The sequence below is a fragment of the Dasypus novemcinctus genome, chromosome 27 (genome assembly GCF_030445035.2).
Source record: "Dasypus novemcinctus isolate mDasNov1 chromosome 27, mDasNov1.1.hap2, whole genome shotgun sequence".
Taxonomy (NCBI): Eukaryota; Metazoa; Chordata; class Mammalia; order Cingulata; family Dasypodidae; genus Dasypus; species Dasypus novemcinctus.
In genome coordinates, this window is record NC_080699.1 from 44,482,611 (window position 1) to 44,508,868 (window position 26,258).

The 26,258-nt window shown below is 49.8% G+C and overlaps 2 protein-coding genes across 2 annotated transcripts in view; one reads left to right on the forward strand and one right to left on the reverse strand.

The window, feature by feature from the left end:
• NCAPD3 (non-SMC condensin II complex subunit D3) overlaps nt 1–1,474 on the reverse strand; it is a 98,611-nt gene extending 97,137 nt beyond the window's left edge. The window contains exon 1 of the mRNA XM_071212435.1: nt 1,386–1,474. The gene's annotated coding sequence lies outside the window, so the exon portion shown is untranslated. The remainder of the gene's footprint in view (nt 1–1,385) is intronic.
• On the forward strand, nt 7–21,963 carry VPS26B (VPS26 retromer complex component B). Its single transcript, XM_004467682.4, has 6 exons — nt 7–1,193; nt 10,000–10,156; nt 13,926–14,090; nt 16,205–16,380; nt 17,865–18,007; nt 18,374–21,963. The coding sequence occupies exons 1-6, from the start codon at nt 971–973 to the stop codon at nt 18,515–18,517; spliced, it is 1,008 nt and encodes a 335-aa protein (XP_004467739.1). The 5' UTR covers nt 7–970; the 3' UTR covers nt 18,518–21,963.
• The last annotated feature ends 4,295 nt before the right edge of the window (nt 21,964–26,258 follow it).

A 26,258-nucleotide genomic window follows, 5' to 3' on the forward strand; every position in this document is an offset into this window, starting at 1 on the left:
AGTAGCGCGCCCCGCCGCCGGTCGGCGAGGCCCGGCGGAATGCGCACGCGCACGCCGCCCCAGGTCCGGGGGCCCGCGGTGCGCTGGCCTCAGAGCCCGGGAGGCGGAGCGGCTCCTCCCGCTGCAGCTCCGCGCCGGCCCCACCCGGAGCGCGGCTGCGCGCACGCGGGCTCGCGCTGCCCTTCTCCCGGGCCCTGGCACCCGCGGGAGCCCGGATCGCGCCGCGCTCGACAGCCGCTCTCGCCTTGCAGCCTCCTCCGCCCCTGCAGCCCTCCCTCCATCCTCCCGCCGCGGTGACAGGGCAGTTGTCCGGCGTCGTCTCCCCGCCAGGGCAGTAGAGCGGGGGTGCCCCCGCCAGCGGCCCCGCCCGCCCCCGCCAGGGCTCCCCGCCTGCAGTTTCCCCCCACGCCTCCCGGCGCCGGGACCCGTGTCGGGATCCCTGGCCTTCCCTTAGAGTAGCTCCCGCCCCACCAGCAGCCCCCCACCCCCAGCAGCGTTCCCTACCCCTCTGGCAGACCCCCCTCCAGCAGTCACTACCGCCCCTCCAGCAATCCCCTTCCCCTCCAGCAGGCATTCCCCAGGAGACTTCCCTTTCCCTCCAGCAGGCACCCCCACCCCACCAGCACCCCCACCCACCGGCAGCCCCCACCCCCCCCACCCCCACCCCTTGAGCAGCCCCCTCCCTCCAGCAGTCACCCCCACCCCACCCCTTGAGCAGCCCCCTCCCTCCAGCAGTCACCCCCACCCCACCCCTTGAGCAGCCCCCTCCCTCCAGCAGTCACCCCCACCCCACCCCTTGAGCAGCCCCCTCCCTCCAGCAGTCACCCCCGCGCTTCCCGCCTGCATCCACCCGCCCGCCCGGGACCGAGACCCGCTCCAGCCCCGGATCTTCCCTTGGCGCAGCCCGGCGGGAGTAGAGGAGGGGCGCTGCGTGCCCCCACCCCTGCGCGCCCCGGGGCCCGGCGACGAGATGAGCTTCTTCGGCTTCGGGCAGAGCGTGGAGGTGGAGATCCTGCTGAACGACGCCGAGAGTCGGAAGCGGGCCGAGCACAAGACGGAGGACGGCAAGAAGGAGAAGTATTTCCTCTTCTACGACGGCGAGACGGTCTCCGGGAAGGTGAGCCTGGCGCTCAAGAACCCCAACAAGCGGCTGGAGCACCAGGGCATCAAGATCGAGTTCATCGGGCAGATCGGTGAGTACCACCACCGGGGCCTGGGGTCCTGCTTGCGGCCCGCGACCCGGGCAGCTGGGCCGGGGCGCCGCAACCAGAGAGCGAGGGCGCAGTGGGGGCTTCGGGCCCGGTGGACTTGGTGTCAGCTGCATGCAGAGGCCTGGGCTCGACGGCAAGCCCCGCTCGTGGTGAGCCCCTGCGCCCCTGCCTTACCTGCCCCAAGTGACAGGGCGCCGCGATGGACTGGGCACGGCTGAGGATGCGGGGCTACTCCACTGGGCCTTGGACTTCCTGCTAAGCTCTGATCCCTGCTCTGGCCAGAGCCTGCAGGTGCGTGTGTTGGGGGAGACCCACCCCCGGGACACCTACAGCTAGCTGTCAGATCCCAAGCTAAGCCAGCCCTCTGTGCCTCATTTATGTGCATCTACACCTACCCCCTTTTTCTTTTTAGATGTAAGTGTGGGAGACACTGCCCACCGTTCTCAGTATGTCTCATTTTAGCTCTGATCTGCCTACCTTATATATGTTTTAAGAAGACCAGCAATTCTCAGCCTCTTTGCCCACCTAACCTTGTGTTTTTTACTTCTTTATTAGAATGCTGGTTTCCACTTGACTAATTTTCTCCTTAAAGACAAAGAAATGATGTACCTAAAACCACAAGTAAATGATCAGATTTTCTCAATAGTCTACATACTCTTAATAGTCTACTCTAATCATCAGAACCAGAGACTGAAAACAGTACCTATTTTGGGAGCTGCCAGTCAGGATGGGGTGTCTCTGTTCTAAGACTCTGTGGAGTCTTGTGTTTATTTAAACCCTCAAGTATTCTGAAATCAATCGGCCAGGAGCAGATTCACAGTGACTGCCCTGTGGCTGAAACACCTCTGGTCCTAGAATCCACGCCCTGTACCCCACACCACATGTCAGGCTTTCTAGGGCTTTCCGGAGGAAGCTTGTTAAATACTCTCATATCCTGAGAGTTGAGCAAAGAATCTTTTGACCCCTTTTACAGAGGCAGAAAGTAGGAGGAGCCCCAGGAGAGGGGCCCCATGACCTGACCCCACAATCCAGTGGTCAGCCTAAAGCATTTTACCTATGGTATTTAAGAAAATGAAACCAGACTGAAGACTGGCTAATCCTATAGGGATTGTCTCTTTAAGCCAGGCCGTGGGAGACCTTTCACTGTACCAGGAAAGGGGGCAGAGCGAGTCCCATGCCCTCTGCTTTCCCACAGTCTGGCTTAGGTATGTGGATGGCAGAGCTTCTCAGCTGCAGCACAGGTGACATTTGGGGCCTCATCATTCTTTGTTGTCCTAGGATTTTTAGCGGCGTCCCTGACCTCCACCCTCTAGACACCTGTAGCACCACTTGTGACCACCAAAAATGTTTACAGACATTTACCCCTGAGGGTAAAAAATAACTCCTGGTGAAGAATCACTGGGTAAATGGGAAGAACCCAAAACCTTTAAATGTCAACCATAATATTAAAACATAGTCGAGAAGTCATGGCCTACTTAGAATTGGGTTTTTTAAGTAGTTTTAAGTTCTCACAAGGATTCTTGGGCTCCATGACAAGGCATGCTTTGTCTGTAGCTATGCCAGCTTTCCCAGGGGATGCTCATCAGTAGGGGGAGATCACCTGGGATGTCCCCACCGCAGACAACACACTGTCCCAGGAGGAAATGTGTCAAAGGCTCTCTAGGCTAAATGAAAAGTACTGAGGCTCCTGCCTGCTGTACCTGCTTGGCCTGGTCTTAACTCCTTCCATCCCAGTTACATGCCTGCTGAGTTTTCTCAGAACCTTTTATTTCTTCCACTGGTAAGTCTGGGTGCTGACTGCTCTGGGCTGAGCTGGCCATGTGATTTGCAGGAAGCCTGCCCCTGTCTGGAGCCTCAGCTTTCTCACCTGTAGAGCAGGGAAAATAAAATCACCTTGTGAGAAGGTAGGGCACGTCAGGAGCTCATGCTTCAAGCCCCCAGAGAGCATTCCTTTATCCAAATTGAAGTAGTAGAAGCAGTGATGTTTCCATTGCACAAATTCAAGGTGCAGCCTGGTTAACGACCTATTGTTAGCCATTGGCTTACTGTGCTTCACCGGATGCCCTTTATGTCTCCCAGAAATAAAACTGGCATGCTTACTGTAAGCCCTTTGCTTAAAGCTCTGGCCTTGGCCAGATGTGTTTAGAGCCATCCAGCTATGGTGCTTAAAGTATAGTGTTCACTCTCAATTATCCCTGAATTACACAAGGGAACAATAGTAGATGACTACAGAATCATGAACCATGTGTTTCTCATGATTTGGCTCTAGAATGTACTTCTTGACCAAGGACAAGGCATCAGAATCAACTTTCTAGTTATATGGGACTTACAGGGACGTAAGAAGTCTATGTTCCTGAAATACACACACTGATAGTCAAGATGCACCTGCATATTCGGGGGTGACAATGTGGCTTTCCTTAGCCTCTCATGTTCTTCCTATTCTGTCTGCCTGGCCCCCACAAAGAAGCAGGCACAGAGCATTTGTGTCCTATACCCAAGATGGTCTTGATGAGCCGACCTGGGCACCAGCGCAAAGCTAGTGGTATCTGGGCTGAAGCTGTGGTTGTGTGGTTTTATCCTTCATTGCACTCTTTGACCATGCATGAAGTAACTGAAGATCAGAAGTGAGTGGAACTTCTGTAATGTTCTGAGATCTGGCGCTGTGGGTGATGTATGGGGCTAAGAAAGTTGATATTATTGTCAATTTTCCCCATCCTCATTGGTTCCCATTTTTAAGTCAAGAAAATTTAACTTCTTGTAAAGCATCATCTCTTGAGTTTGAGTCCTTCCTCCCCTCCCTCCCTCCCTCCCACCCTCCCCCCTTCCAGCATGGGCTTTATTGAAGGTGAAGTGGGGAAGAATTGTCTAGCTTAAACATGAAGGGGTTGATTAATCTTTTTTATCTTTATGATTAATTTCTTTTTACTCGTGATGAACATATATGTGTTTGTTAGAAGGACAGTCTGGTATATAATTTGGGGGTTGAGCAGCCTGGAGTTAGTTATTTAAATTATAGCAGCACCAGTTTATCATGATGCCAACCTTGCCAGGTGTTGTAAGGACTGGAGATGATCCTGATATGTAGGCAGCACAGTGCTTGGCACACGTAGCAGCTACTCAGTAAAAAGCAGTTAAGTTGACAGTAAAGCTTGATCCATCAGGAAGTTTTCTGGGGTCTAGAATTTTAAACACTGTTACCTGTGCAAAAGTTCTGCATCTGGTCTAGTTAGCCTCCCCTTCCTGTCTACTTGCCTGCCTCCTCCTGTTGTCTTCCAAGTACCTATTCCAGGAAGGCAGATAGCCAGGTGAAAATGATTTGGAAGAAATGGCATACAGCACCATCCCGGGCAGGGACAGCTGTTTGGTTTTTTTGTTGCACTGGATTACTTTGAACCCTGTTCCAAACAGTGGCCCTGATGAAGTGCAGAAAAGCTCCTACTTAGACCTTGTTTTGGGGGTAGGCAGGAAGAGGTGTAACCTCTGCCCTCTGGCCCCTTCTCATTCTATAGCTTCCCCTGGCAAGCTCATCTACGCCTAAGACTTCACTGATTTCCTATATTCTGATAACTCCCAAACTGTTTCTTTGGTAACACTTCCGAGTTTCACACCCCCACCTGGATACCCACATTTACCTCAAACACACATCCAAAACAGAAACCCTTACCTCTAATCCAGCCCCAGCTCTGCTTCTCTGTCTCCTTTCTCCACTGTAGCTTGTCACCCGGGTCCAGGCAGCCTCAAACCTAGGAGTCACCTTAGATTCTTCCTGCTCCCTCTCTTGTATTCATTGTCTTCTAAATTTTAGTCTTTGAAATTCAGTGATTTATCTTAAACCCTTTTCTTCTCTCCATTCTCAGAGCTACTGCCTTATTATTTCTGTTTGTCGAAATCGCCTAACTGGCCTTCCTGCCCTTCTGTCCCTGTCCGCGCAGCCCATCTGTGGAAGGTGAATGCTCAAACATCCTTCTCAATGACTCCTATGTTAAAGGGAAGAAGTATAAACTTCTCCTCTGCAGCCTTGCCGAACAGGCCACTGCCGCCCTGGCCAGCCTCAGCTCTCCCTCACTCTTCATCCTCACAATGTGTGGCTTCCTAAATATGCCGTGTTCCTTCCAGAATCCGGGTACCTGCTTCTTTTATGTGCACATCGTTCTGCGAGGTCTGATGGCTTACCCAGCCCGTACTCGTTCTTGAAAGACCAGCAAATTTCAGTCGTCCGGGAGCCTTCCCCGACTCCCCGGGCAGACTCGAGGACTCCCCACTCTTCTCCCAGGTCCTGATGTTTTTATATGCTTAGCTGTCACCCTCACTAAATTCTGAACCCTGGAAACCATTCCCTCCATCTCCGTCACCAGGTCCCTATCAGTACTCTCAGCGCCCCATGCGTGGCACGGGCGCAGTAATACCTTGGATAAACGGTCAGGCCTACACATTTATACAAGTTATCCTCTGGATGTCTCCCATCTCCTCTTAGATAAACTGCACTTATTTAAACGAAAGAAAGGGAGTCTCGAGCTGTTCTGTGTGTTACCACTGGGTTGAGATGGATGTGGTAGGTGAACAGGGTGCTGGGGATGAGCCAGATGCCGTGGGGTGCCAGGTGTGCGTGAGGATCTGGTGCAGCCTCACTCAGGCCACTGAGGACTCAGGCGGCTGCCCCCGGCTGCCACCCTCACCCCCCGCCCCCAGCAGCTCCCTCCTCCCTGGGGACCTGGGATAAGGCAGTCTTCAACCTGACACCAGCTCACCTGCTTTGGCATCTGTATTAGTCAGCCAAAGGGGTGCTGATGCAAAATACCAGAAATTGGTTGGTTTTATAAAGGGTATTTATTTGGGGTAGGATCTTACAGATACCAAGCCATGAAGCATAAGTTACTCCCTCACCAAAGTCTATTTTCACGTGTTGGAGCAAGATGGCTGCCAACGTCCACAAGGGTTCAGGTTTCCTGGGTTCCTCCCTTCCAGGGTCTTGGTTTTCTTTGGGCTCAGGGTTCCTCTCTTCCTGGTGTTCCAGCTTAAGGCTTCAGCATCAAAACTCCAATATCAAAAACCCTCAGCTCTGTCCTTTGCCATGCTTTTTATCTGTGAGTCCCCACCCACCAAAGGGTAGGGACTCAACGCCCTGCTGGCACAAGAGGTTATATAATTACTTAATCAAGTAAACCTATGAATCCAATATAGTCTAATACGCCCAGAGGAAAAGATCAGTTTACAAACATAATCCAATATTTCTTTTTGGAGTCCATCAATAATATCAAGCTGCTTCAGCATCTCTCTTCGCACACCTTCTTATGCCGAGCTGAGGCTGATTTCTCCATGCTGGGAAGAAATTAGGGACTGTCCGGCCTGTGGTTCAGAGTCCTGCTCTGCCTGCTCAGATGCTCCCGTTTGAACGGGGTCCGCTGGGAGCACAGCACAGTCCTGTGACCCGCTGCGGCCCATGCGTCCTGCTGAGAACCTCTGCAGGCGTGCAAGCCCGCGGGGTCCTCCCTGCCCCGGCACACTCCGTCTGTGTTGTCGCAGCCCCAGAAGATGTGTAGGGAGGCCTTTGTGTCGGCGCACAGCCCCGGGCAGGCCTAAAGCCAGGGCCCTCCAGCACCTGGTGGCCCACACTCCAGAAAGACGCCACGTAGCATACGATGGTACGCAGCTACCGAGGGGTGCGGTGGATCCCATTTCTCAGCCGGGATTATTTGTGGAACGGTAAAGGGGGATGTGAGGCAGAGCCGGGCCACGTTGGAGGCAAATGGGGTTAAATAAACCAGACGTATCGAGGAAGCCCAACTTAAGAGCAGACGTGTACTCCAAAGCCAAATAGATAGTATCTGGATTTTTGTTTTTACAGGTTTTTAAGGGTAATGCTCCTGGAGGTGTCTGAACCCATCAGCACCACTCATGTCTGTCCTTTTAAAACTCCAGAGGCTTCCGGCGTTTTAATCGATGGGCCCTTGGTGGGTTAAATTAGAGGCACAGTGAGAGAAAGCCCCCAGACACTGCTGCCTTGCACCTTTACCTTGGCCCAGGAGATCTGCGTGGCCTGTGGCAAGCAGGAAATTCAACTCAGTTGCCAGCCAGCAAAGGGAAGCTGGAAAATCAGGGTGAGGGCACCGGGAGGCTCAGAAAGGGTTGGCCCTTGCTGGCCGCTGCCGTGTCCTTGCCCAGCCTGCAGCCTGGGCCACGGGTGGGCTTGGCTTCCACCTCAGGCTTGGATGTCTCTGATGGGGTGAACTTGATGAGGCATAGCTGGTTCAATTTCCTTCCAAAGGGGCAAGTGCCCTTCTCAGCCGTTGGTGGCAAGTTCCACCACGAAAACCTCCTGAGTACAAACATCATTCCCTCCTACTGGACTCAGAAGGAAGCTAGAGAAGCAGGGCAGTTAGTTTTAACAGAAAACTTGGCCTCTGAGGCTGTGGTGACCGGAAGAACTGGGGATGACTGGGAGTTGTATCTTTGGGATGGAACGAGGCAGTTTCTAGTCTCTTTAGGGCACAAACTGCTTGTTAGAACAGCCTTGGATTTTCTCTTTTACATTGTGCAAGCGGAAACCAAATGTTTGGGCAAAGAGCTGCTCTTTTTGCCCCCTTTGCCCACAGTGTTTGTACAAGCATTGCAATTGGTTTTTAAATTCAAAAGCCAAATCCAGCCCCGCATAGACCACCCACTTGCGACTGTACTGTGATATTTGAGGCAGGAAGCGATGCCAGCGTGCACCCAGGAGGAAAAGCTATCGCAGTGCGGGGAAGGCCTCTGCTGCCAGAGGTCCCTCGCTGCCAGCCAGCCCGGTCCCCAGCTGGGCCAGCAGAGCTCTGCCGTTGCTAGGATCCTTCGGCACTGGCAGCCCTGGCCCTATCGGATGCTTCTCCGTTTTGTTCGTTTCTCATGTTGCCTGTGGGCTAGGTGATCAGATTTGTGTATTTTTCCAACCTTCTCTTGACCCTGGACCATAGACACTGGGGCCTCCCTCTGCCTTTTCTGTCCCCTGGAGCCAGCACTTGGGCACTGAGGCAGCAGGTGCACAGGCTGAGTTCAGGCTCTGCGGAGCAGCCAGTGCCGCCACTAGGGCTCCTGTGGCGAGAGTCCCCCTCCCTGCGAGTGCTTCCCTTTATTGGCGGACACATTGCCTGGAGCTTAAAACTAACCGTGGGGCCCTGGCCTTTCCCTGGGTGAGATGCCTCTAGTTGGGCACTGAATTCTCTCATTTGGCTGCTTTGTGGGTTATCACTCACCACCCAGAATGTGGCCCGCTTCTGAAACCACTTGGGAGAGAAGGTGGGTCGTTGATACAAGATTGATCAAAGCGTGACTACACAGGAAATCCAGCAACAGCCAGTAACCACAGCGTGCACTGGGAACTCCTACGGAAGTGGCCCTGCCCGTGTGGGACGAGGGTGTCTGCGCCGCTGCCCCCTGGTGGGTGTGAGCGAATCCCGTAACAGCCCGCTCTGCTGTGCAACGCCTCCCTGCCCAGGCAGATTCCGCGCTTAGACTGGGAAAGCACCCCTTGGGCCCCTCCTGCTGCTTCTGGGACTCGCATTTCCTGAGGCATTGCTCTGGTAGGCGAGCGACCTGGTGTCCCGGGCCTTGAGCTGTCAGGGTGGCCTCCCCTCCGCCACCCCCGCCCCAGTCCTAAAGCTCCAGTCGTCACCGAGGAGATGGTCCCCAGTGCTCCCGAGACGCGAGAACCAGGAGTCCGTAGACCCTTCCTTCCTCCCCAAGCAGCCACTGGCAGGAGTCGCCGTGCAATCCGTCTGCTCTGGTCTCCCGGCTGCAGGTGGCAGCCGAGCACAGGGCTTGACACCAGAGACCCCTGAGCTGTCACGCTCTGTGCGACATAGTCACCACGGCAGTGTCGACGTTAGGGGTCCAGGAAGCTGGCAGTCCCGGCCTGAGCAGTCCAGACGGGGAAAGAAGGGTTCAACTCACACTTGCATAGCAAACCACAAATGGGTGGCACAAACTTAGAATAAAGAAATGCCAGCACTGTTTCCAGAAGAGCCTGCATTTAGAGCACTGCTTCAGGTGTGGTCCCTGGGCCAGCTGCAGCAGCAGTCCCTGGGAGCTGATCAGAAGTACAGTTCCCAGGCCCCGCCCCAGACCCACTGAACCAGAAGACACAAGAGAGCGCCGAGCACTGTGGTTTAACCAGCCCCCCAGAAAGCTGAGATGCGCCGATGTGAGGGTGAGGTGGTGGCTGGCGGTGAATACGCACTGAGTACTTACTGTGGACTGGGTACGACTCTGAGACCTGTGAGGCCTCCTTCAATGCTCGTAGAACTCCCAAAGTGGATAGGCCAGGTCCTAGAAGAGGACATGGCCCAGGAGACCTGTTCAATCCCAGCTCCATGACTAAGCCAGGCTGGGCTTCAGCTTCCCCATCTGCTGAATGGGGTGAGAAGACCTGGCCTAGGTATAAGGATGATGCCGATAAGTAACTACAAACAGCCTTTCACAGGCTAGGGAGGTTAAGTAAAACAGTGGGGTGCTGGGTAAAGGTTCCAGACAGGATTTTATGGGGTCCTTTCTATGTTACAGGATTTCACCACATACCATAGACATACTTGGGAAGGGGGATCTAGAAAGACCACCAAATGGGGAGATGACTGAAGGAATGGGTGGTCAGGAGAAGAGCCGGCGTCCAGGGTCCAGGCAAGGGGGGTCTGCTTTGGAGGAGGTCCCTCCTGCTGGCCGCTCGTGGGGCCCTGGGTGGGGTCTCCCCAGAGCGGTCCCCTCGTTGGCCCCGTGCACACAGCTCAGGGCCTGACGGAGGAGGACGATCCTCTCTTCTCAGAGCTTTACTACGATCGGGGCAACCACCATGAGTTTGTGTCCCTCGTGAAGGACCTGGCGCGGCCCGGAGAGATCACCCAGTCGCAGGCCTTCGACTTTGAATTCACTCACGTGGAGAAGCCATACGAATCCTACACGGGGCAGAACGTGAAGCTACGGTAAGGGGCGCCCGCCGCCCACCGCGCCCCTGGGACCTGCCCGTGAGGAAGGAGGGCTGGCGGCTGCCCGCACGGTGGGGGAGTCTGTTTGGGTGCTGGCTCAGCAAGCGGAGGGCAGAGGGCAAATGTTTAACCACTGGCTCATAGGGAGGGAAAAACCCTGGTTTGCTGCATTTGTCCATTTCCACAGTGTGAGTGTTTCCACCATGACATGTTTCAAACTACCGACGTGATGTCCCTGAAGGTGGAGTTGGGATTGGATCCCCGGACATAAATGCCTGCCAGGGGCGTTTTCGGGGGTTGAAGTTGTCCTGGGTGGTGCTGCAGGGACAGTTACTGGACATTGTATGTCCTCCCATGGCCCACTGGGTGGACTGTGGGAGAGTGTGGGCTATGGTGTGGACCATTGACCATGGGGTGCAGCAGTGCTCAGAGATGTATTCACCAAGTGCAATGAATGTCTCATGATGATGGTGGAGGTTGTTGTTATGGGGGGAGGAGTGGGGTGAGGGGGGTGGGGAGTATAGGGGGACCTCATATTTTTTTAATGTAACATTAAAAAAATAAAGACAAAAAAGAAAAAAAGATCCTAAAATTTAGCAAAGCAATTGGGAAGTGATGAATTTGTAGTGTATGTTATTCTCATGCTTATTATAATTTATTTACCTGGAAGTTTTTATTATTTAATTGTAAATAAGTGCTGTAACAGCTGGCTCGCATAGTTTCTGACCAGTCAGCCACGGGCTCTTGTGACCTGCTGCGAGCCGACTGGCCACGGCAGGGTGCCAGGGCCCCACGCTCAGTCCAGCCTGCTGCACGTGTAGCCTGCACCTCGGTCCTGAGCAGGCTCCCGTGCTCTGGATCTCAGCCTCCTCCAGTGGAAAGTGGGTGGCGGATTTGGATTCTAATTCTGTCCTCTCCATCTCTCAGGGGTGATGGGAAAAGAAAATGCCATACAGTGTGACAAGTTCTTGGAAAATGAATCAACACATTCTAAGTGCATACGGGTTCCTTTTACCGTTCCCGACGTGGAAACTCTGAGGCTAGGGACCGATTTCACTAGGCAGCTAAAGACTGGGTCCTGAGCCCAGTGCGTGATGCCCTGGGATAGAGGCTGCCCACAGCGCGGGCACCTGCTCTCCGAAGGCCAGCTCCTCAGCACCTGGGCTCAGGATGGCAGCCCCCCTTTCCCCCCATCGCGTCTCTCTGGCCTTTCCTCTTCCATCAGAAGACATTTTTGTGGGCTCTTCTTTTTAAATATTTGAGGAAGGCTGCATGGCTGACACATTCTGTAGTTAAGACTTTTGAAACTGGATTCAGAGAAGGCAGCCACAGGGAGCCTGCTGCGGGATCAATTACTGTTTCGTTTTGGCTTTTTGCGGAGGCTTTGTCTTAAGTGTTTGTACGTCAGGAAGAAAGGCGTTGCAGTCCAAATTCAGTGAAGACTACGGGATTTGTGTTGAGAAAGACAGGTGGTAAGGAAGGGAAATTTAGTTCAGCACAATTTATAAAGGATGTAGGCCCAGATTAAGACCATGGGTAGAGGGACAACAGAAGAGGGCTCTAGATTTTTTTTTTTTTTTGCTTTGCTTTGAGGCAGAGTTGTTCTTTAAGAAAACTGATTTAGAGTCGATGTGTAGCATTTGATGGATGGGAGGAGTGCGCGACAGAAGTCGGAAGGCTTCTCTGAGGTCCTAGGAGTTTTCTGTGGGTGACACAGGGGACAGGCAGAAAAGTGAGGCACGGAGGAGATGCCCACAGAAGGCACCGGTGATGCCGCAGCGGAGGTGAAGACGTAGGGCTGTCAGGCCAGAGAGAGGACATTTCAGCTAATCAGAGAGAAGAGTTAGAAGCACTGGCAGAACACGCAGGTGAGAAAGTTCACAGGCGTCTGGGACACGGGCCAGAGGGGAACCTAGGAGGGCACCGGTGGCACCATCTGCTCAGAGGCCACAGATAGGCTTTTCAGGGAAGCCCAGGAGAAAGGAGCCCAGGGCCATAGGAGACAGATGGAGGTGGGTGGGAAAAGGAGAATGGGGCAGTGCCTCCTGTGGGAGGCATGGGAAAGAGGAGGAAGTGTTCCACATTTCCAGTGGAGAAAAGGACCGCTGGATCTGGCTACCTTCCGGAGAGCAGTTTCTGGTTGGGAGGCAGAAGCAAGGGGTCAAAGCCACGGATGGGGAGGAGAGCACAGGGCCTCTCATGAGAGCCGTCCCCAAGAGAAAGGGACGAGAACGTACAGTCAGGAGGGCATCGGGCCCAGAGAGCGTGCTTGGGATTGATGGGTTTGGGACTTTTTATAAGCGCAAAGGAAGAAGCCTTTAGCTAGGGAGAGATTGGATATGCTGAGAAAATGGGAATGATTGAAGGTTTGGGGTACCAGAACCGTGGTCCTCCTCTGAGGCTCCCACAGTTTTAAAATGTGCTGGTGCCTGAGGCCCTCTCCAGAACCAGTAGCCCCAGCTGTGCCTGGGAATTGGGGGTTCTCAAGGCCCCCCCGGAGTGTCTCGTCCTCCTGGCTGAATCAGCGTGCGGGGTGGAGGAGAAGGTGTCCTGAGAAGCAGTGGTCCTGCTGGAAGGAGGGCAGGATGCGCAGGAAGCGGAGCCGTGTCGAAGCCCCAAGTGAGGAGCAGCGTGGGGCAGAGGACGGAGATCGTTATCGTCGTGACTGGGGGGAGCTTTCGTCCTCTCAGCAGAGGGGACAGTAGCGTCTTCTGCAGAGAGGGAGCAAGGAGAAGAGGGCTTGGAACACGTACGGGGCAAGGTGGTGGGGAAGTTACCGAGGGGAGTGAAGGGCTGCCCAGGAGCAGCCGGTGCCGCACAGACAGCGGAAGCCTAAATGTATGGTTGATCCAGCTGGCACGTTTTTATAACCTTCTCTAGTAATGCTTCACAGGTGGTAGGGCTATCTGAGTTGTATTGAGGTGGAAAAATCACTAAAGGGACACTGTCTCTCTGGTTGGACGTCAGCGTAGAGTTAAATCAAGGGGACAGGGATGTGGGGGAAGGAAATGTGGGAAAGGCTGTGGCGGAAGCCACCTTCGGGGTCTGTCTGTCTTCTTTCTGACTTGTCCGCAGCCACAGAAAACCCTCCCTGAGTATTGAAGGCTCAGCAGGAGGCTTCTTTGTTATTCACCCATACCTGGTTCTTTTACCCTCTGAAGCCTATAGCTAAGGATTACTTTTCCAGGAATGCACTTTTGTATGTGTGCCATTTATTTGCCCATCGCCCCCAGTGGACTGTGAGCATCCCAAGACCTTACTCATCCACTGCCTAGCACAGTACTTGGGTCAGGAAATGTTTGCTGAATGAATAGCGGACATCATTTCTCCATTCCTATTCTTTTAAGTGCAAGGGACTTGAAAAATGCTTGTCGATTGAATAATTGTTAATTGAATGGATGTGCAAAGATGAGTATGAGACAGATCCCTGCATTCAGAGAGCTAAGAATTAGTTGATGAAATGAAACCCGTACACAGCACATGTTAAATCACGTGGATGCCGTGAAACGCTGAAGAATGGCATGCTGTTGGAGTACAGAGAAGTCACTTACACTTAGGGCACATTTCATAACCCAGAGTCGTCAATTCAGAAGGGGTGTGGGAAGAACCTTTGAACTCCCTGGAATGGTAATGGCACAGTCCTGTGAGTGCACGGGGGCATTTTCTGAGAGAAGAGCCCGTAGAGGTGAGCGCTCAGGGAAGGAGGGGGCTCGAGTCGGTCTCTGGGCAGCATCTGGATACGGGGCATGCGGTCCACCTCCTGCAGGTATTTCCTGCGCGCCACCATCAGCCGCCGCCTCAACGATGTCGTCAAGGAGATGGACATCGTGGTGCACACGCTGAGCACGTACCCAGAGCTCAACTCCTCCATCAAGATGGAGGTCGGGATTGAGGACTGTCTGCACATTGAGTTTGAGTATAATAAATCCAAGTAAGTTTCCCGGGCCCCACAGCGGTGGCACAGTTATTTAGGGAGCCCCGTGCCAATCCTGGGATGCCGTGAGGGGGAGGACCCCAGAGGTCAGACGGAGGTTGCATATGCTGGGCTGGCTAGAGCGAGACTGGCCAGGAAAGAAAGCTTCTTGTCACTTAAACTACACTAAATAAGAAGGTAAACTTAAATTACTGTCCTACGATGTCTTTCAAAGTCAAGCTATGTTTACTGTTAGAATAAGTAACTGTTAGTATATCACAAAACTCACTGACAGTCAAAAACGGACCTTAAGCATCTTTCTTGTGAATGCAATACATTCCTGAAAATGTTGGGAAATCAAGTTATCTAAAAGGTAAAGGAGCATTCCACTCATTGAGAGCTAAAACCTATCAAAAACCCCAGCTAGGGTTTGTACTGTGCTACTGCCCTCTGGCCCCAGGGCATCCAGAGGCTCTCCTTGAAGGGGTATAGAACAGACTTTTTTAAAAAGCCCAGAACATACATGGTACCTAGAAGAAAGGTGAAGGAAGGGAGTATTTGCCCCCTGCCCTGGTGCCCACTAACCCCTGCCACCAGAGCTCCCCGGCTGGGTGTCATCTCTTTGGCCTGGCCCCAGGGTGGATCTGCAGGGGTAGCTGGCCTAGGCCTGGGACTGGATGTGTAAGTGAACAGGCCCCACAGCCCTCTGTCCTCACCGCATCCACAGCACCCGCCGCCTGGGGAGGGCACAGCCCCATGCAGTGCCTGCTTGCCCTACAGTAATCTGTAGGCAGCAGCGTGGACTAGGTACGTAAGAGCCCTCGGAAGGTCTGCGTGCAACATGCAGTCTTGAGGAATAACATGCCGCGTCAGAGCATCTGACTTCGTGAGACAGTAGAAGGGACGTGGCCGTGCGCCAGGCCTCCACTCTGACACTGAGGCTGGATGAAGGCCAGCAGGGACTGAGTGTGTGTCTGGAAAACGAGGGGCTTGGAGCAGGCTAGTGGGTTCCAGACACAGGAGCCACCACGGAAAGGGGACGTGCAGAGAAGAGCAGGGGCAGGCCTTCGCCCCCCGCAGAGCAGGGCAGCTCTTTTATCTTCCTTTGGTGTTTATGCCTCTGCACAGGAATTCATTCAGAATGAATGCGTGGCTGCTTATAAAGGTTTGAAAACCCCACAACCTGTGGCCTCTCAGCATCCCTCCTGAAATGCAGAGCAGTGTTCTTAAGTGATCTGTGTACTGTCTGCAGCCTTCCCAACCCACTGAAGGCAGAGGTGCTGTATAGGGTGGGGACAGCGCAGGCCTGCAATTGCGGGGCCTGGGCTCACACCTGCCTCTTCCCCTGCCCAAATCCAGGCCCACATGATTCATCCTCTTTGAAACTCCTTTTCTTCACCTGCCATAGAAGGAAGCTGAACTCTGAAGTCCCTGCCAACACTCACGCCCCACAGTTCTGACCTCCAGGTTGAAAACTGCTGTCCTACTATGCTGCTTACAGGGCTGTGTGCTACAGACTGCCTGTGCTGGGGGCTGGCCCAACGGTAAAAGTTTGGGGGTCAGACAGCGTTGGCTTCCTAACAGCTCAGAGAAGTGGCATTGCTGAGCAGAGCCCAGAGAGCAGGCACTGACAGAAAGTGGTTCATTCACCTTTCTTTGCCACCCCTGCCACTCCCTCTGTGAGAGGCAGAGCAGAGATGCTGTTTGCTGCAAGCCATGTGTGCCCAGTTCCCGAAAGATATTATCTGGAGACTACAGAGGGAGGGTGAGACCTGGCCCCTGTGCCTGAGGGACTGGTCTCTCAGTACCTGAGAGTATCTCAAGAAACACACGAACAAACAAAAAGGTCTAAAAGGGAGCAAATGTACCAAGACAGGTTAGATGAGCAAACGTGATCGGGTGAGATGATGTTCAGGAAAAGCTGTCTTGGAGTGGGTTCAAGGCTGGGGGACAGCAGTTCATGGATTCACGTAAGGAATGCGTCGGGACGTCGTTCTGCAGCAGCAGTGTGGCTCTGTGCTGTGCCTGCACCCTGACCAGCACGCAGGGCGACATACTCTCTGCTGAAACCATGAAGTCCCAAGGGTGAGCACTGTGCAAATGTCTTGCTTCCTTCCCCTTCTTTTCCCTAGATACCACTTGAAAGATGTCATTGTAGGGAAGATATACTTCCTGCTGGTGAGAATCAAAATCAAGCACATGGAGATAGACATCATCAAGCGGGAAACAACAGGAACAGGCCCCAATGTCTACCACGAGAACGACACCATAGCCAAGTATGAGATCATGGACGGGGCACCTGTGAGAGGTGAGCTTCCGGGGCCCTGCGGCTGGAGGTAGCATGCTCTCAGCCACTCCCTTTTTCCCAGAATGTTGGAGGTGCTCAGGGGATTCTGTTGTTAAAATAAGAGCTACTATGAACCTCTTATTATCCTCGTCTCTAAATTGGGCACCAAAGGAAGAAACAGGAGGGCTCAGTATGTGGAAGCTCAAGCTCTCTACCATCTTCACCCAGCACAGCTTCACGTTTGATCTCACTGATATGCTGGGCTTCCAGTCAAGATTTCATCCCGGGTTAGGCCTGTTCGAGAGTAAGTGAAAAGTCCTGGTTTAGCAGATAGTTGGGACATTTTGCTGTCTTTTTCCCTTTGACATTCTTGCTACTTGGGAGCAAGAGATTAATGTATAATATTTTTGTTGCAACTAGCTCTGGTGAAATGACTCATTCACCGATACCACTCACCAAACGTGAGTGAGCCTCCTCGATTATTCTGGCCAACATGACCGGTCCTGGAGGTAGCTCTGGCCATTTGACAGAGGCGGTCCCTCCCCTGATGGGGAGGAGTAGAGCTGATAGCCAGTTGTTTGGAAAGCTCGTGTGGCTGGCGTAGCAATTGTTTGTTCTCACTGGGTCTACAGCAGGAGATGATCGTGACTCTTTATTTCAAAGCCCCTGTTAAGCTTCCAAGGTACAGTCTGTCCTCAGTCTCCATGTGAAAGCTGTGTCGTAGACTTCACAGCCGGCAGCACTGGGGAGCTGGCAGCAGACTCATGGGGGCCACTGTGCCAGGCCCTTGGGGGCTTGGACTGAGCATTCTGCACTCTCCAATGTCCCATTTTTCCCATCAGTGGTGAAAATACAATCAACTACCATTTTCCCATACAAGCGAAATAGGGCACCAAGAGAAACAGTATGAAAAGCAAATTAGAAAGACAGTTCTATTTAGCTTTAGACTATGTGATAGGTTTGGCTTTTCTCAGTGGAATTACTGCCCTGATTTTGTTCCACTTATACCAGGAAAGGCAGTGTTGGAGCCAGAAGGCACCTAAATATTACTCAGTCTGACTCCACATTCGAGATATGAATATTAAGGTTCAGAGAAAGCAAGACTTACTCTGAAGTCAGACAGCTGGCACAGGGGCACTGGGGCCAGATCAAAGCTTCTCTGCTTTCCAGACCTCAGCACCAGAGGGTGGTGGGTTTGGGGGGTGGAGGGAGTGGCGTCGAACCAGCTGGGGAACACGGAGAGGTAGCCAGGGTTTGACAGTTGCCTCTTGAAACCCCAGTAACTAGACACATTGCATGTGATTTTTAAAAAAATCTGCCCCCCACGTCCTGCTGTCTGTCCTGCTGCTCAGTTCCCTGTGCTGAAGTGTGAAAGGGCGTGCACGGCAGGGGGCTGGAGTCCGGCCTCGCGCCAGTGTCCTGCTCCTGGGTGCCTGTGACGCGCACCTGCTGGCCCGAGGGGGTGGGCGCCGTGGACCCGGCCCTGAGGCCTTCTCCCCTTCCAGGAGAGTCCATCCCCATCCGTCTCTTCCTGGCGGGCTACGAGCTGACGCCCACCATGCGGGACATCAACAAGAAGTTCTCCGTGCGCTATTACCTCAACCTGGTGCTTATCGACGAGGAGGAGCGGCGCTACTTCAAACAGCAGGTGAGGCCCGGGTCCCCCGCTTCGGGCCTCGGGATGCCTGCTTCCCGGTGGGCCGATGAGGTTGGTAGAGGGAAAGGGGCTCAGGCTTCTGCACCACTGGTTGTTCCACCGAAGCTGGAGACACTGGGCCGCTCAGGCCCACAGCGGGGGCGAGGGGCTGCCTCCTCGGGCCCGACCCCTGCAGCCACACCGGCCTTCCTGCCCACCCCATGAGGAGCCCATGACGGGGCGTGTGGGCAGCTGCTGCCCCTGGGGAGGAGGAGCAGGTGTCTGCCCAGAATTCACCAGGAGAAAGTCGGGAGCCTGCGGGGAACCCTTCCCGTGCTCTCGCTCATGCTGCCATGTTGCTCCTCACCCGCCCCGCAGGAAGTGGTGTTGTGGCGGAAGGGGGACATCGTACGGAAGAGCATGTCCCACCAGGCAGCCATCGCCTCCCAGCGCTTCGAGGGCACAGCCTCCCTGGGGGAGGTGCGGACCCCCAGCCAGCTGTCCGACAACAGCAGACAGTGAGGCCCCCGGGGCCGAGGCGCAGCTGGGCTTCCACCCCCAGCACCCCCTCTACCAGACACCAGCGGCCAGAGGGGGCGGGGAAGGAGGGTGTGACGCTCAGCTGACCCCGTACTTGCAACCTGAAAAAAAAAATCATGTTTTTGACTTGGATTCTTTTCTCTGAAGAACCTCAGGGGCAGGGGCTGGGAGGCAGTCTCCTTGGGGTTCTGTGGCTGATGGGGATAGGGAAGGGGCGGCTTCCTGAGAGCTAGTCTCCCTGGGGCAGGAAAGCCTTCTGTTGAGGCCTCCCACGTGGGGGGCAGAGCAGGACCCTTGGCTCCAGAGGCAGCACGGCCCTGGGTGGTGGCAGGAGAGGGACGGGGGGACAGTCGGGATGCTGCCTCCTCAGGAGTCTTGGATGTGCTTGGAGGTTTCCACAAGCCACCCCACCACCCTTCCCTCCATGCTGGGACCCAGGCACCTGCCTTCTTGAGCTCTGGATTCTTTTAACATCTGGAACTGGAGCCTGTGAAGGCCCTTTTCACTGGAGAGAGAGTAGAAAGCTGTGCCCAGGGAAACACAAGGGTTGACCAGTCAGGAGTGTCAGCAGGGTTGAAAGCAGCCAGGAGGAGAATCGCAGCTTCGGGAGCAGTCTGCTTTCCTTGGGAGCGTCCTCTTTCAGTCCTGGGGTCTGGGCCTCTGGGTCCCACCAAGCCCTGAGGGAAGCATGTGTTCCTTAAAGGTGAATCCTCTTCCTTCCTTGGTCTCCATTTAATCTCTGGGAATTGGGACATAGTTTCAAATGTTTGAAATGTTGTTCCTGCTATTGCCCCCAAGTCCCTTTCCCCTCTGCCTATGAGTAAAGGGAAGGAGATGGGGCATCAGTAGACTTTGCTACCACATCTTCAGAATCATTCTGCTTGCCAAATCTTGCCTTCATCTTCACCAGCTGACAGAGAGAGGTGAGGATCATTGGTATGATTTGTTTAAAAACCCATGTAGGAACCCTGGTGGATGTTACACAAGGAAAGAGGGTAGCACTTCCTTTGCACTGTGCTTTCCTTCCCCACCTCATCTGGAAGAGACCAGGAATCACTCTCCGATCAGCCTCCCTTCCCTTACAGACAGGGCCAGCACACACCGCACTAGTAAGGACAATATTTGGCACCCCGAGTTCTCTAATTTGGAAAGCAGAGGGGTTGGTCCAACATCGTCTTTTAATTAGGACTCTCCTTTTCCTCAGCAATCAGTGCAGTCCTGGGCCTTTAGCTGCTTATGAAGCAAAGCTGAGATGGGAAAGAGAGGCATCTGAGAAGAGACTTGAGGTTGACTGGGGGCAGCAGAACTGGGCAAGATAAGGTAGCTTCCCCCATGATGAACCCGAAGTCCAGAGGGGATGTTCAGCCCCCAGCTGCCCTTGGACGATTAAGGCTGGGGCTGGAGCAGATGAGGGAGGTAGGTTCTTTGTTCCTTTTTTTCAGAGCATGAGATTAGGCTCTGGTTTGCCTCCTGTTAATAGCTAGTGTGCTAACTCAAACACATCTTTTGATTCCTTTGCCTCCCATGGGACAACACAAATGCATTCTCCAGCAGTCCTAACATCTAAGACCTTTCTTCTGGGAGAACTAGAAGAATCTGCTTTTATCCTCCCAGGCACTGTGCACAAGTCAGGTCTTTGGTTTTCTCATACTCTTCTTCCATTCTCTACGTCTAGGAGTACATTGGTACCCAACCAAGTAGTGCGACTTGTAATCAAGCAGCCTCAGTTTACATGTTTCTTCATTTGTGGTCTTTCCAACGGCTGTATTTTTATAATGGAACACAGTTTTCACACTGTGATTAAAGGCAGCGCCTGTGGCTTTGGAGGCTCTTTGCCCATGGTCCACCAGCCTCTGGTCTCTTGCCTTACTCTGTCCAACGTCAGCCAGATGCCCTGCCCTACCCAAATACCTGCTCTCCCCAGTGTCAGAACCCCTGCTGGGTCATGATGAGCGCCTTCTGAACCATGTCTATCAGACAAGTACACGGCTGGGAAATGAATTCAGGTTTGATCCTTAGGTGGCCATGTGCCCTGAAAGGGCACAGGGTGTAAGCCCCCCTTGGGTGCATGTGCCCTCACGCAGGTAATGAAGGCTGATGAAGAGGAAAGTTTTGTGGGGGTTGACAGACCAAAGGCCTCAGCCCTGCCCCCTGGTACTGCAGAGGTCGTTAACTATTAGCTACTGTTAACTGTTAGCTACCGTAAAGGAAGATGGGGAGAGGGGCGGCAAAAGGAGCCAGCCTGAAGGCAAAAGGTCTGCAATGGATTCTAAACTGTACCCAATGCTATTGTGAAAGAAAAGCTTTCCAACATTGACATTAAAGATTTTTTTGTTTGCTTGTTTAGAAGGTGTGGGATTACAAAATGTCATGCATAAAATGCCATTTACTACCCTATGGTAGTACTGGTGTGGTACATGTATCACAATTGATGAAAGCGTATTTTTATAATTGTACTATTAACTAGTCCTTGCTTTACCTTAGGGTTCACTGTTTGCATTGTGCAGCTCCATGAATTATTTCATTTTTATTATAGTAAAATATATACAAACTGAAATTTCCCCTTTTAACCGTTCAAAAATATAAATCAGTGAGTTTACATTCGCAGTGTTCTGCTACCATTACCACCACCCTTTACCAAAACTTTTCCGTCATCCCAGAAAGAATGCTATCCATTTTATGCCTTAACTCCCTATATCCTTACTCCCACCCCATCCTTTAGTAACTTTTATATTCTGACTCCATGAGTTTGCTTATTCTAATTATTTTATAACAGTGAGATGATACAGTATTTGTCTTTTTGTGGCCAGCTCATTTCACTCAGCATGCTGTCAAGGGTCATCCATGTTGCTGCATGTCTCAGAACGTCATTCCTTTTTACAGCTCAAAAATACTCCATTGTATATATGTAACAACACATTTTGTACATCCATTCATGAGTTGATGGGCACTCAGAACTGTGAATAATGCCACTATGATCATCAGTATGCAAATATCTGTTTGAGTCCCTGCCTTCACTTTTTTTGGTATATACCTAGAAGTGAGAATGCCATGTCTTATGGTAATTCTCTACTTAACTTTCTGAGGAACTACCAAACTATCTTCGACAGTGGCTGCAGCATTTTGCATTCCTACCAGCAATGAGTGACTGTTCCTATTTCTCCACATCCTCTCTAACACTCTTAATTTTTAAAAAATTTTAAATAGGACCCATTCCAGTGGGTGTGAAATGGCATCTCATTGTGGTTTGGTTTGCATTTCCCTAATGGCTAATGATGTGAAGCAACTTTTCATGTGCTTTTTGAACATTTGTATATCTCCTTTAGAGAAATGTCTATTCAAGTCTTTGTCCATTTTTAAAATGGTTTTTTTCTTAAATTGAAGGGTTTCTTTATATATTCTGGGTAATAAATGCTTGTCAAACATGAGCTTTACAAGTATTTTCTCCAGTTTTATAGGTTATCATTTATTTCCATGATAAAGTTCTTGGATGAAGAAAGGCTTTTAATTTTGATGAGGTCCCATTTATCTATTTTTTTGTTTTGTTCCTTGTGCTTTTGGTGCAAATGATAAGAAACACAAAGTCCTGAAGATGCTACCCTATATTTTCTTTTAGGAGTTTGATAATTCTGGCATTTATATTTAGGTCCTTGACCAATTTTGAGTTGATATTTTGTATATGGTGTAAGGCCAGAGTCCACCTTCATTCTTTTGCAAATGGAGATCATTTTCCCAGCACCATTTGTTGAAGAGATTATTCTTTCCTTTGCTGCCTTCTAAAAAAATCAGTTGGCCATAAATATGAGGATTGATAGCTGAGCTCTTACTTTGAGTCCATTAGTCTACTTGTCTATCCTTGTGCCAGAACCATGCTGTTTCAATTACCATGGCTTTGTAGTAAACTTTAAGTTCTGGATCTTCTTTTCCAACGTCATGCTTCTTTTTCAAGATGGGCTTTGGCTATTCAGGGTCCCTTAATATTCCATATAAATTTGATTGGCTTTTCCATTTCTTCAAAGGAGGCTGTTGGAATTTTTTATAGGGATTTGTGTTGAATCTGCAAATCACTTTGGGTAGTATTGGCATCTTAACAATATTTAGTCTTCCAATCTATGAATATGGAATGTCCTCCCATTTAGGTAGTTCTTTAATTCCTTTAGCATAATTCTTTATGTATAAGTCATTTACATCCTTGGTTAGATTCATTCCTAGACATTTGATTATTTTAGTTGCCACTGGAAATGACAATTTTTTTTTCCTTTGATTTCTTCTTCTTGTTCATTACTAGTGTATAGAAAAACTATTGCTTTTGGGGTGTTGCGCTTGGATACCACCACTTGGTGATTTCGTTTATTATCTCTAGGAGCTTTGTTGTGGATTTTTCAGTGTTTTCTGTATACAGAATCATGTCATCAGCAAATACAGAAAGTATTACTTCTCCTGTTCCAATATTGATGCCTTTAATTTCTTTTTCTTTTCCAAATTACTTTGGCTAGAACATCTAGCACAAGATAACAGTGGTGATGGTGGGCATCTTAGTCTTATTCCTGATCTCAGAAGGAAAGCTTTCAGTCTTTCACTATTAAATATGATGTTGATTTTCATATGTGCCCTTTATCACATTGTGCAAGTTTCCTTCTAGTCCCAGTTTTTAAAGTGTTTTTTAACAAGAAGGGGTGCTGGATTTTGTGAAATGCATTTTGTTAATTGAGAGGATCATGGTTTTTTGCTACCCCCCCCCTTCACTGTGTTAATGTGCTATATTACATTAGCTGATTTTCTTATGTTGACCCACCCTTGCATACCTGAGATAAATCCCACTTGATCATGGTGTATAGTTCTGTTTGGTTGGTTTTATGTTTGTTTTTTGCCTTTTTTTTTTTTCTTAGATAAGTTGTGGGTTTACAGAACAATCATGCATAAAATACAGGAATCCCATACATCACCCCAACAACAACTTGTATTGGTGTGTATATTAGTCAGGATTCTCCAGGGAAACAGAGTCAACAAGAGATCTGTCAATAGTATGTGATTCTATAAGAGTCTCTATTATATAAGAGTCTCTCATGCAGTCGTAGGGATGCACAAGTCCAGGTTCTGCAGGCAGGCTGCTAGCAAGGGCTGCAGTGAAAGTCCAATGAAGGTTCTTGACAAGTTCTGAGAGATGATGGCTGTCCAAAGACGAGCTGGGAATTTTTCTCGCAATGCTGGAATCAATTCCCCTTTTAAGGCATTTAACTGATTGGGTTAAGCATTACTCTTGCTGATGGCAATCTCCCTGACTGATGTAATTATAACCAGCTATCTATGATTTATCACTGCAGTAAAGTCAATGGTGACTAAAGTCCCTAAATGCCCTTGTATTTCAGTTAGCCCAGTGCTTGCATGCCCAAACAGCTGGCACAATTACCTGGCTGAGCTGACACAATAGCCTAAACATCACAGTGTGGAATATTTGTTACAATTGTTGATAACACATTTTTATAATTAAAATATTAATTAAAGTCCATGGTTTAATTTAGAGTTCACTGTTTGTACAATGTAGTTCCATGGACATATTTTTTTCAAATTTTTATACCAAAAATATAAAATCTGAAACTTCCTCTTTGAATCATATTGATATATACTTCAAGCCGTTAATTGCATTCACAATGTGCTACAATCACCACCATCCATTACCAAAACATGTCTATCACTGCAAATAGAAACCTTGTATATTTTAAGCCTTAACTTCCCATTCCCTATCCCCACCCTGTCCCCTGGTAACCTACATTCTAGATTCTGTGCCTATGGGTTTGTTTATACTAATTCATTCGAATCAGTGAGCTTCTACAATATTTGTCCTTTTGTGTCTGGCTTATTTCACTCAACATGATGTCTTCAAGGTTTATCCATGTTGTTGCATATATCAGACTTCATTACTTTTTATAGCTGGATAATATTCCATTGTCTGTATATACATTTTGTTTATCTATTCATTGGTTGATGGACACTTGGGTTGCTTCTGACTTTTGGCAATTGTGAATAATATTGCTGTGAATATCAGTGTGCAAGTATCTGTTCAAGTAATTCTTTTAATATGCTGTTGGATTCAGTTTGCTAGTATTTTTTCATCTACATTTATTAGAGATATTGGTCTATAGTTTTCTTTTCTTATATCATCCTTTGCTTTGGTATAAAGGTGATGTTAGCCTCATAGAATGAATTAGGGAGTATTCCCTCCTATTTTTTGGAAATTTCAGCAAGACTGGTGTTAATTCTTCTTGGAATGTTTGGTAAAATTCCCCTGTGATGCCTTGTGGTCCTGGACTTTTCTTTCTGAGGAGGTTTTAGATTAATGATTCAATCTCTTTTATTAGTTATTGGTTAGGTGAAATTGTCTACTTTCTTCTTGAGTCAATATAGGCAGTTTGTGTGCTTCTAGGAATTTGTCCATTTCATCTAGTTAGCTAATTTGTTGATGTACAGATTCATAGTATCCTCTTATAGTCCTTTTTATTTCCATAAGGTCAATAGTATGCCCCCCTTTTCATTTCTGATTTTAGTTGTGTCCTCTCTCTTTCTTCATCAGTCCTGCTAAAGGTGTGTCAATTTTATTGATCTTTTCAAAGAACCAACTTTTGGTTTTGTTGATTCTTTTTTTTTTTTTCCATTCTCTGTTCTTTATCTCTACTCAAATCTTTGTTATTTCTTTCCTTCTGCTTTAGTTTGCTATTTTTTTTTTTAGTTCTTTCATTTTTGAGATTAGTCTCTAATTTGAAGTCTTCTTTTTAAATGTAAGCATTTAGAATTGTAAATTTCCCTCTTAGCACTACCTCTGCTGCATCCTGTAATTTTTTGTATGTTGCAGTTTCATTTTTATTCCCCTCAAGACAATTCCTAATTTCCCTTGTGATTTCCCCTTTAACCTATTGGTTAAGAATATCTTGTTGAATTTCCACTTTGTCAAATTTCCATTTCTCCCTTTTATTTCTAGTTTCATCCCTTTGTGGGTCAATTAAGATATACTATATAATTTCATTAGTTTTGAATTTATTGAGACTTGCTTTGTGACCCAAGATTGGGTTTATCCTGGAGAATGATCCACGTGCACCTGAGAAAAATGTGTAGTCCTTTTGTTGTTGGGTGAAGTACTGTATGCTCACACACACACACACACACGTCTGTTAGGTCTAGTTTGGTTTGGAGGATTGTTCAGGTCTTGCATTTTCTTCATTGTCTAGAGGTTGTATTGATTATTAAAGTGGTATATTAAAGTCTTCAACTATAAATGTAAAATCGTCAATTTCTCCCTTCAAATCTTTCAGTATTTGCTACTTATAGTTTGGGGCTCTGATGGCAGGTGCATATATATTTATAATTATTATGTCTTCTTATTGAATTGACTCCTTTATCAATATGTAATGGTCATCTTTGTCCCTTGTTACTGTTTTTGACTTAAAGCCTATTTTATTTGATATCACTATAGCTACTCCAGCTTTCTCTTGTTTACTGCTTGCATGGTATATATTTTTTCCCATCTTTTCACTTCTAGCCTAATGACTTTGAATTTAAGGTAAGTCCCTTGTAAACAGCATATAGTTGGGTCATGCTTTCTTATCCATTTTGCCAATCTCTGCCCTTTGATTGGCAAGTTTAATCCATTTACTGATCATGCAGGCTTTCTTCTGCCATTTTACTATTTAGCCTTTGTAAATCTTACTTATACCTCTTTTTGTTCCTC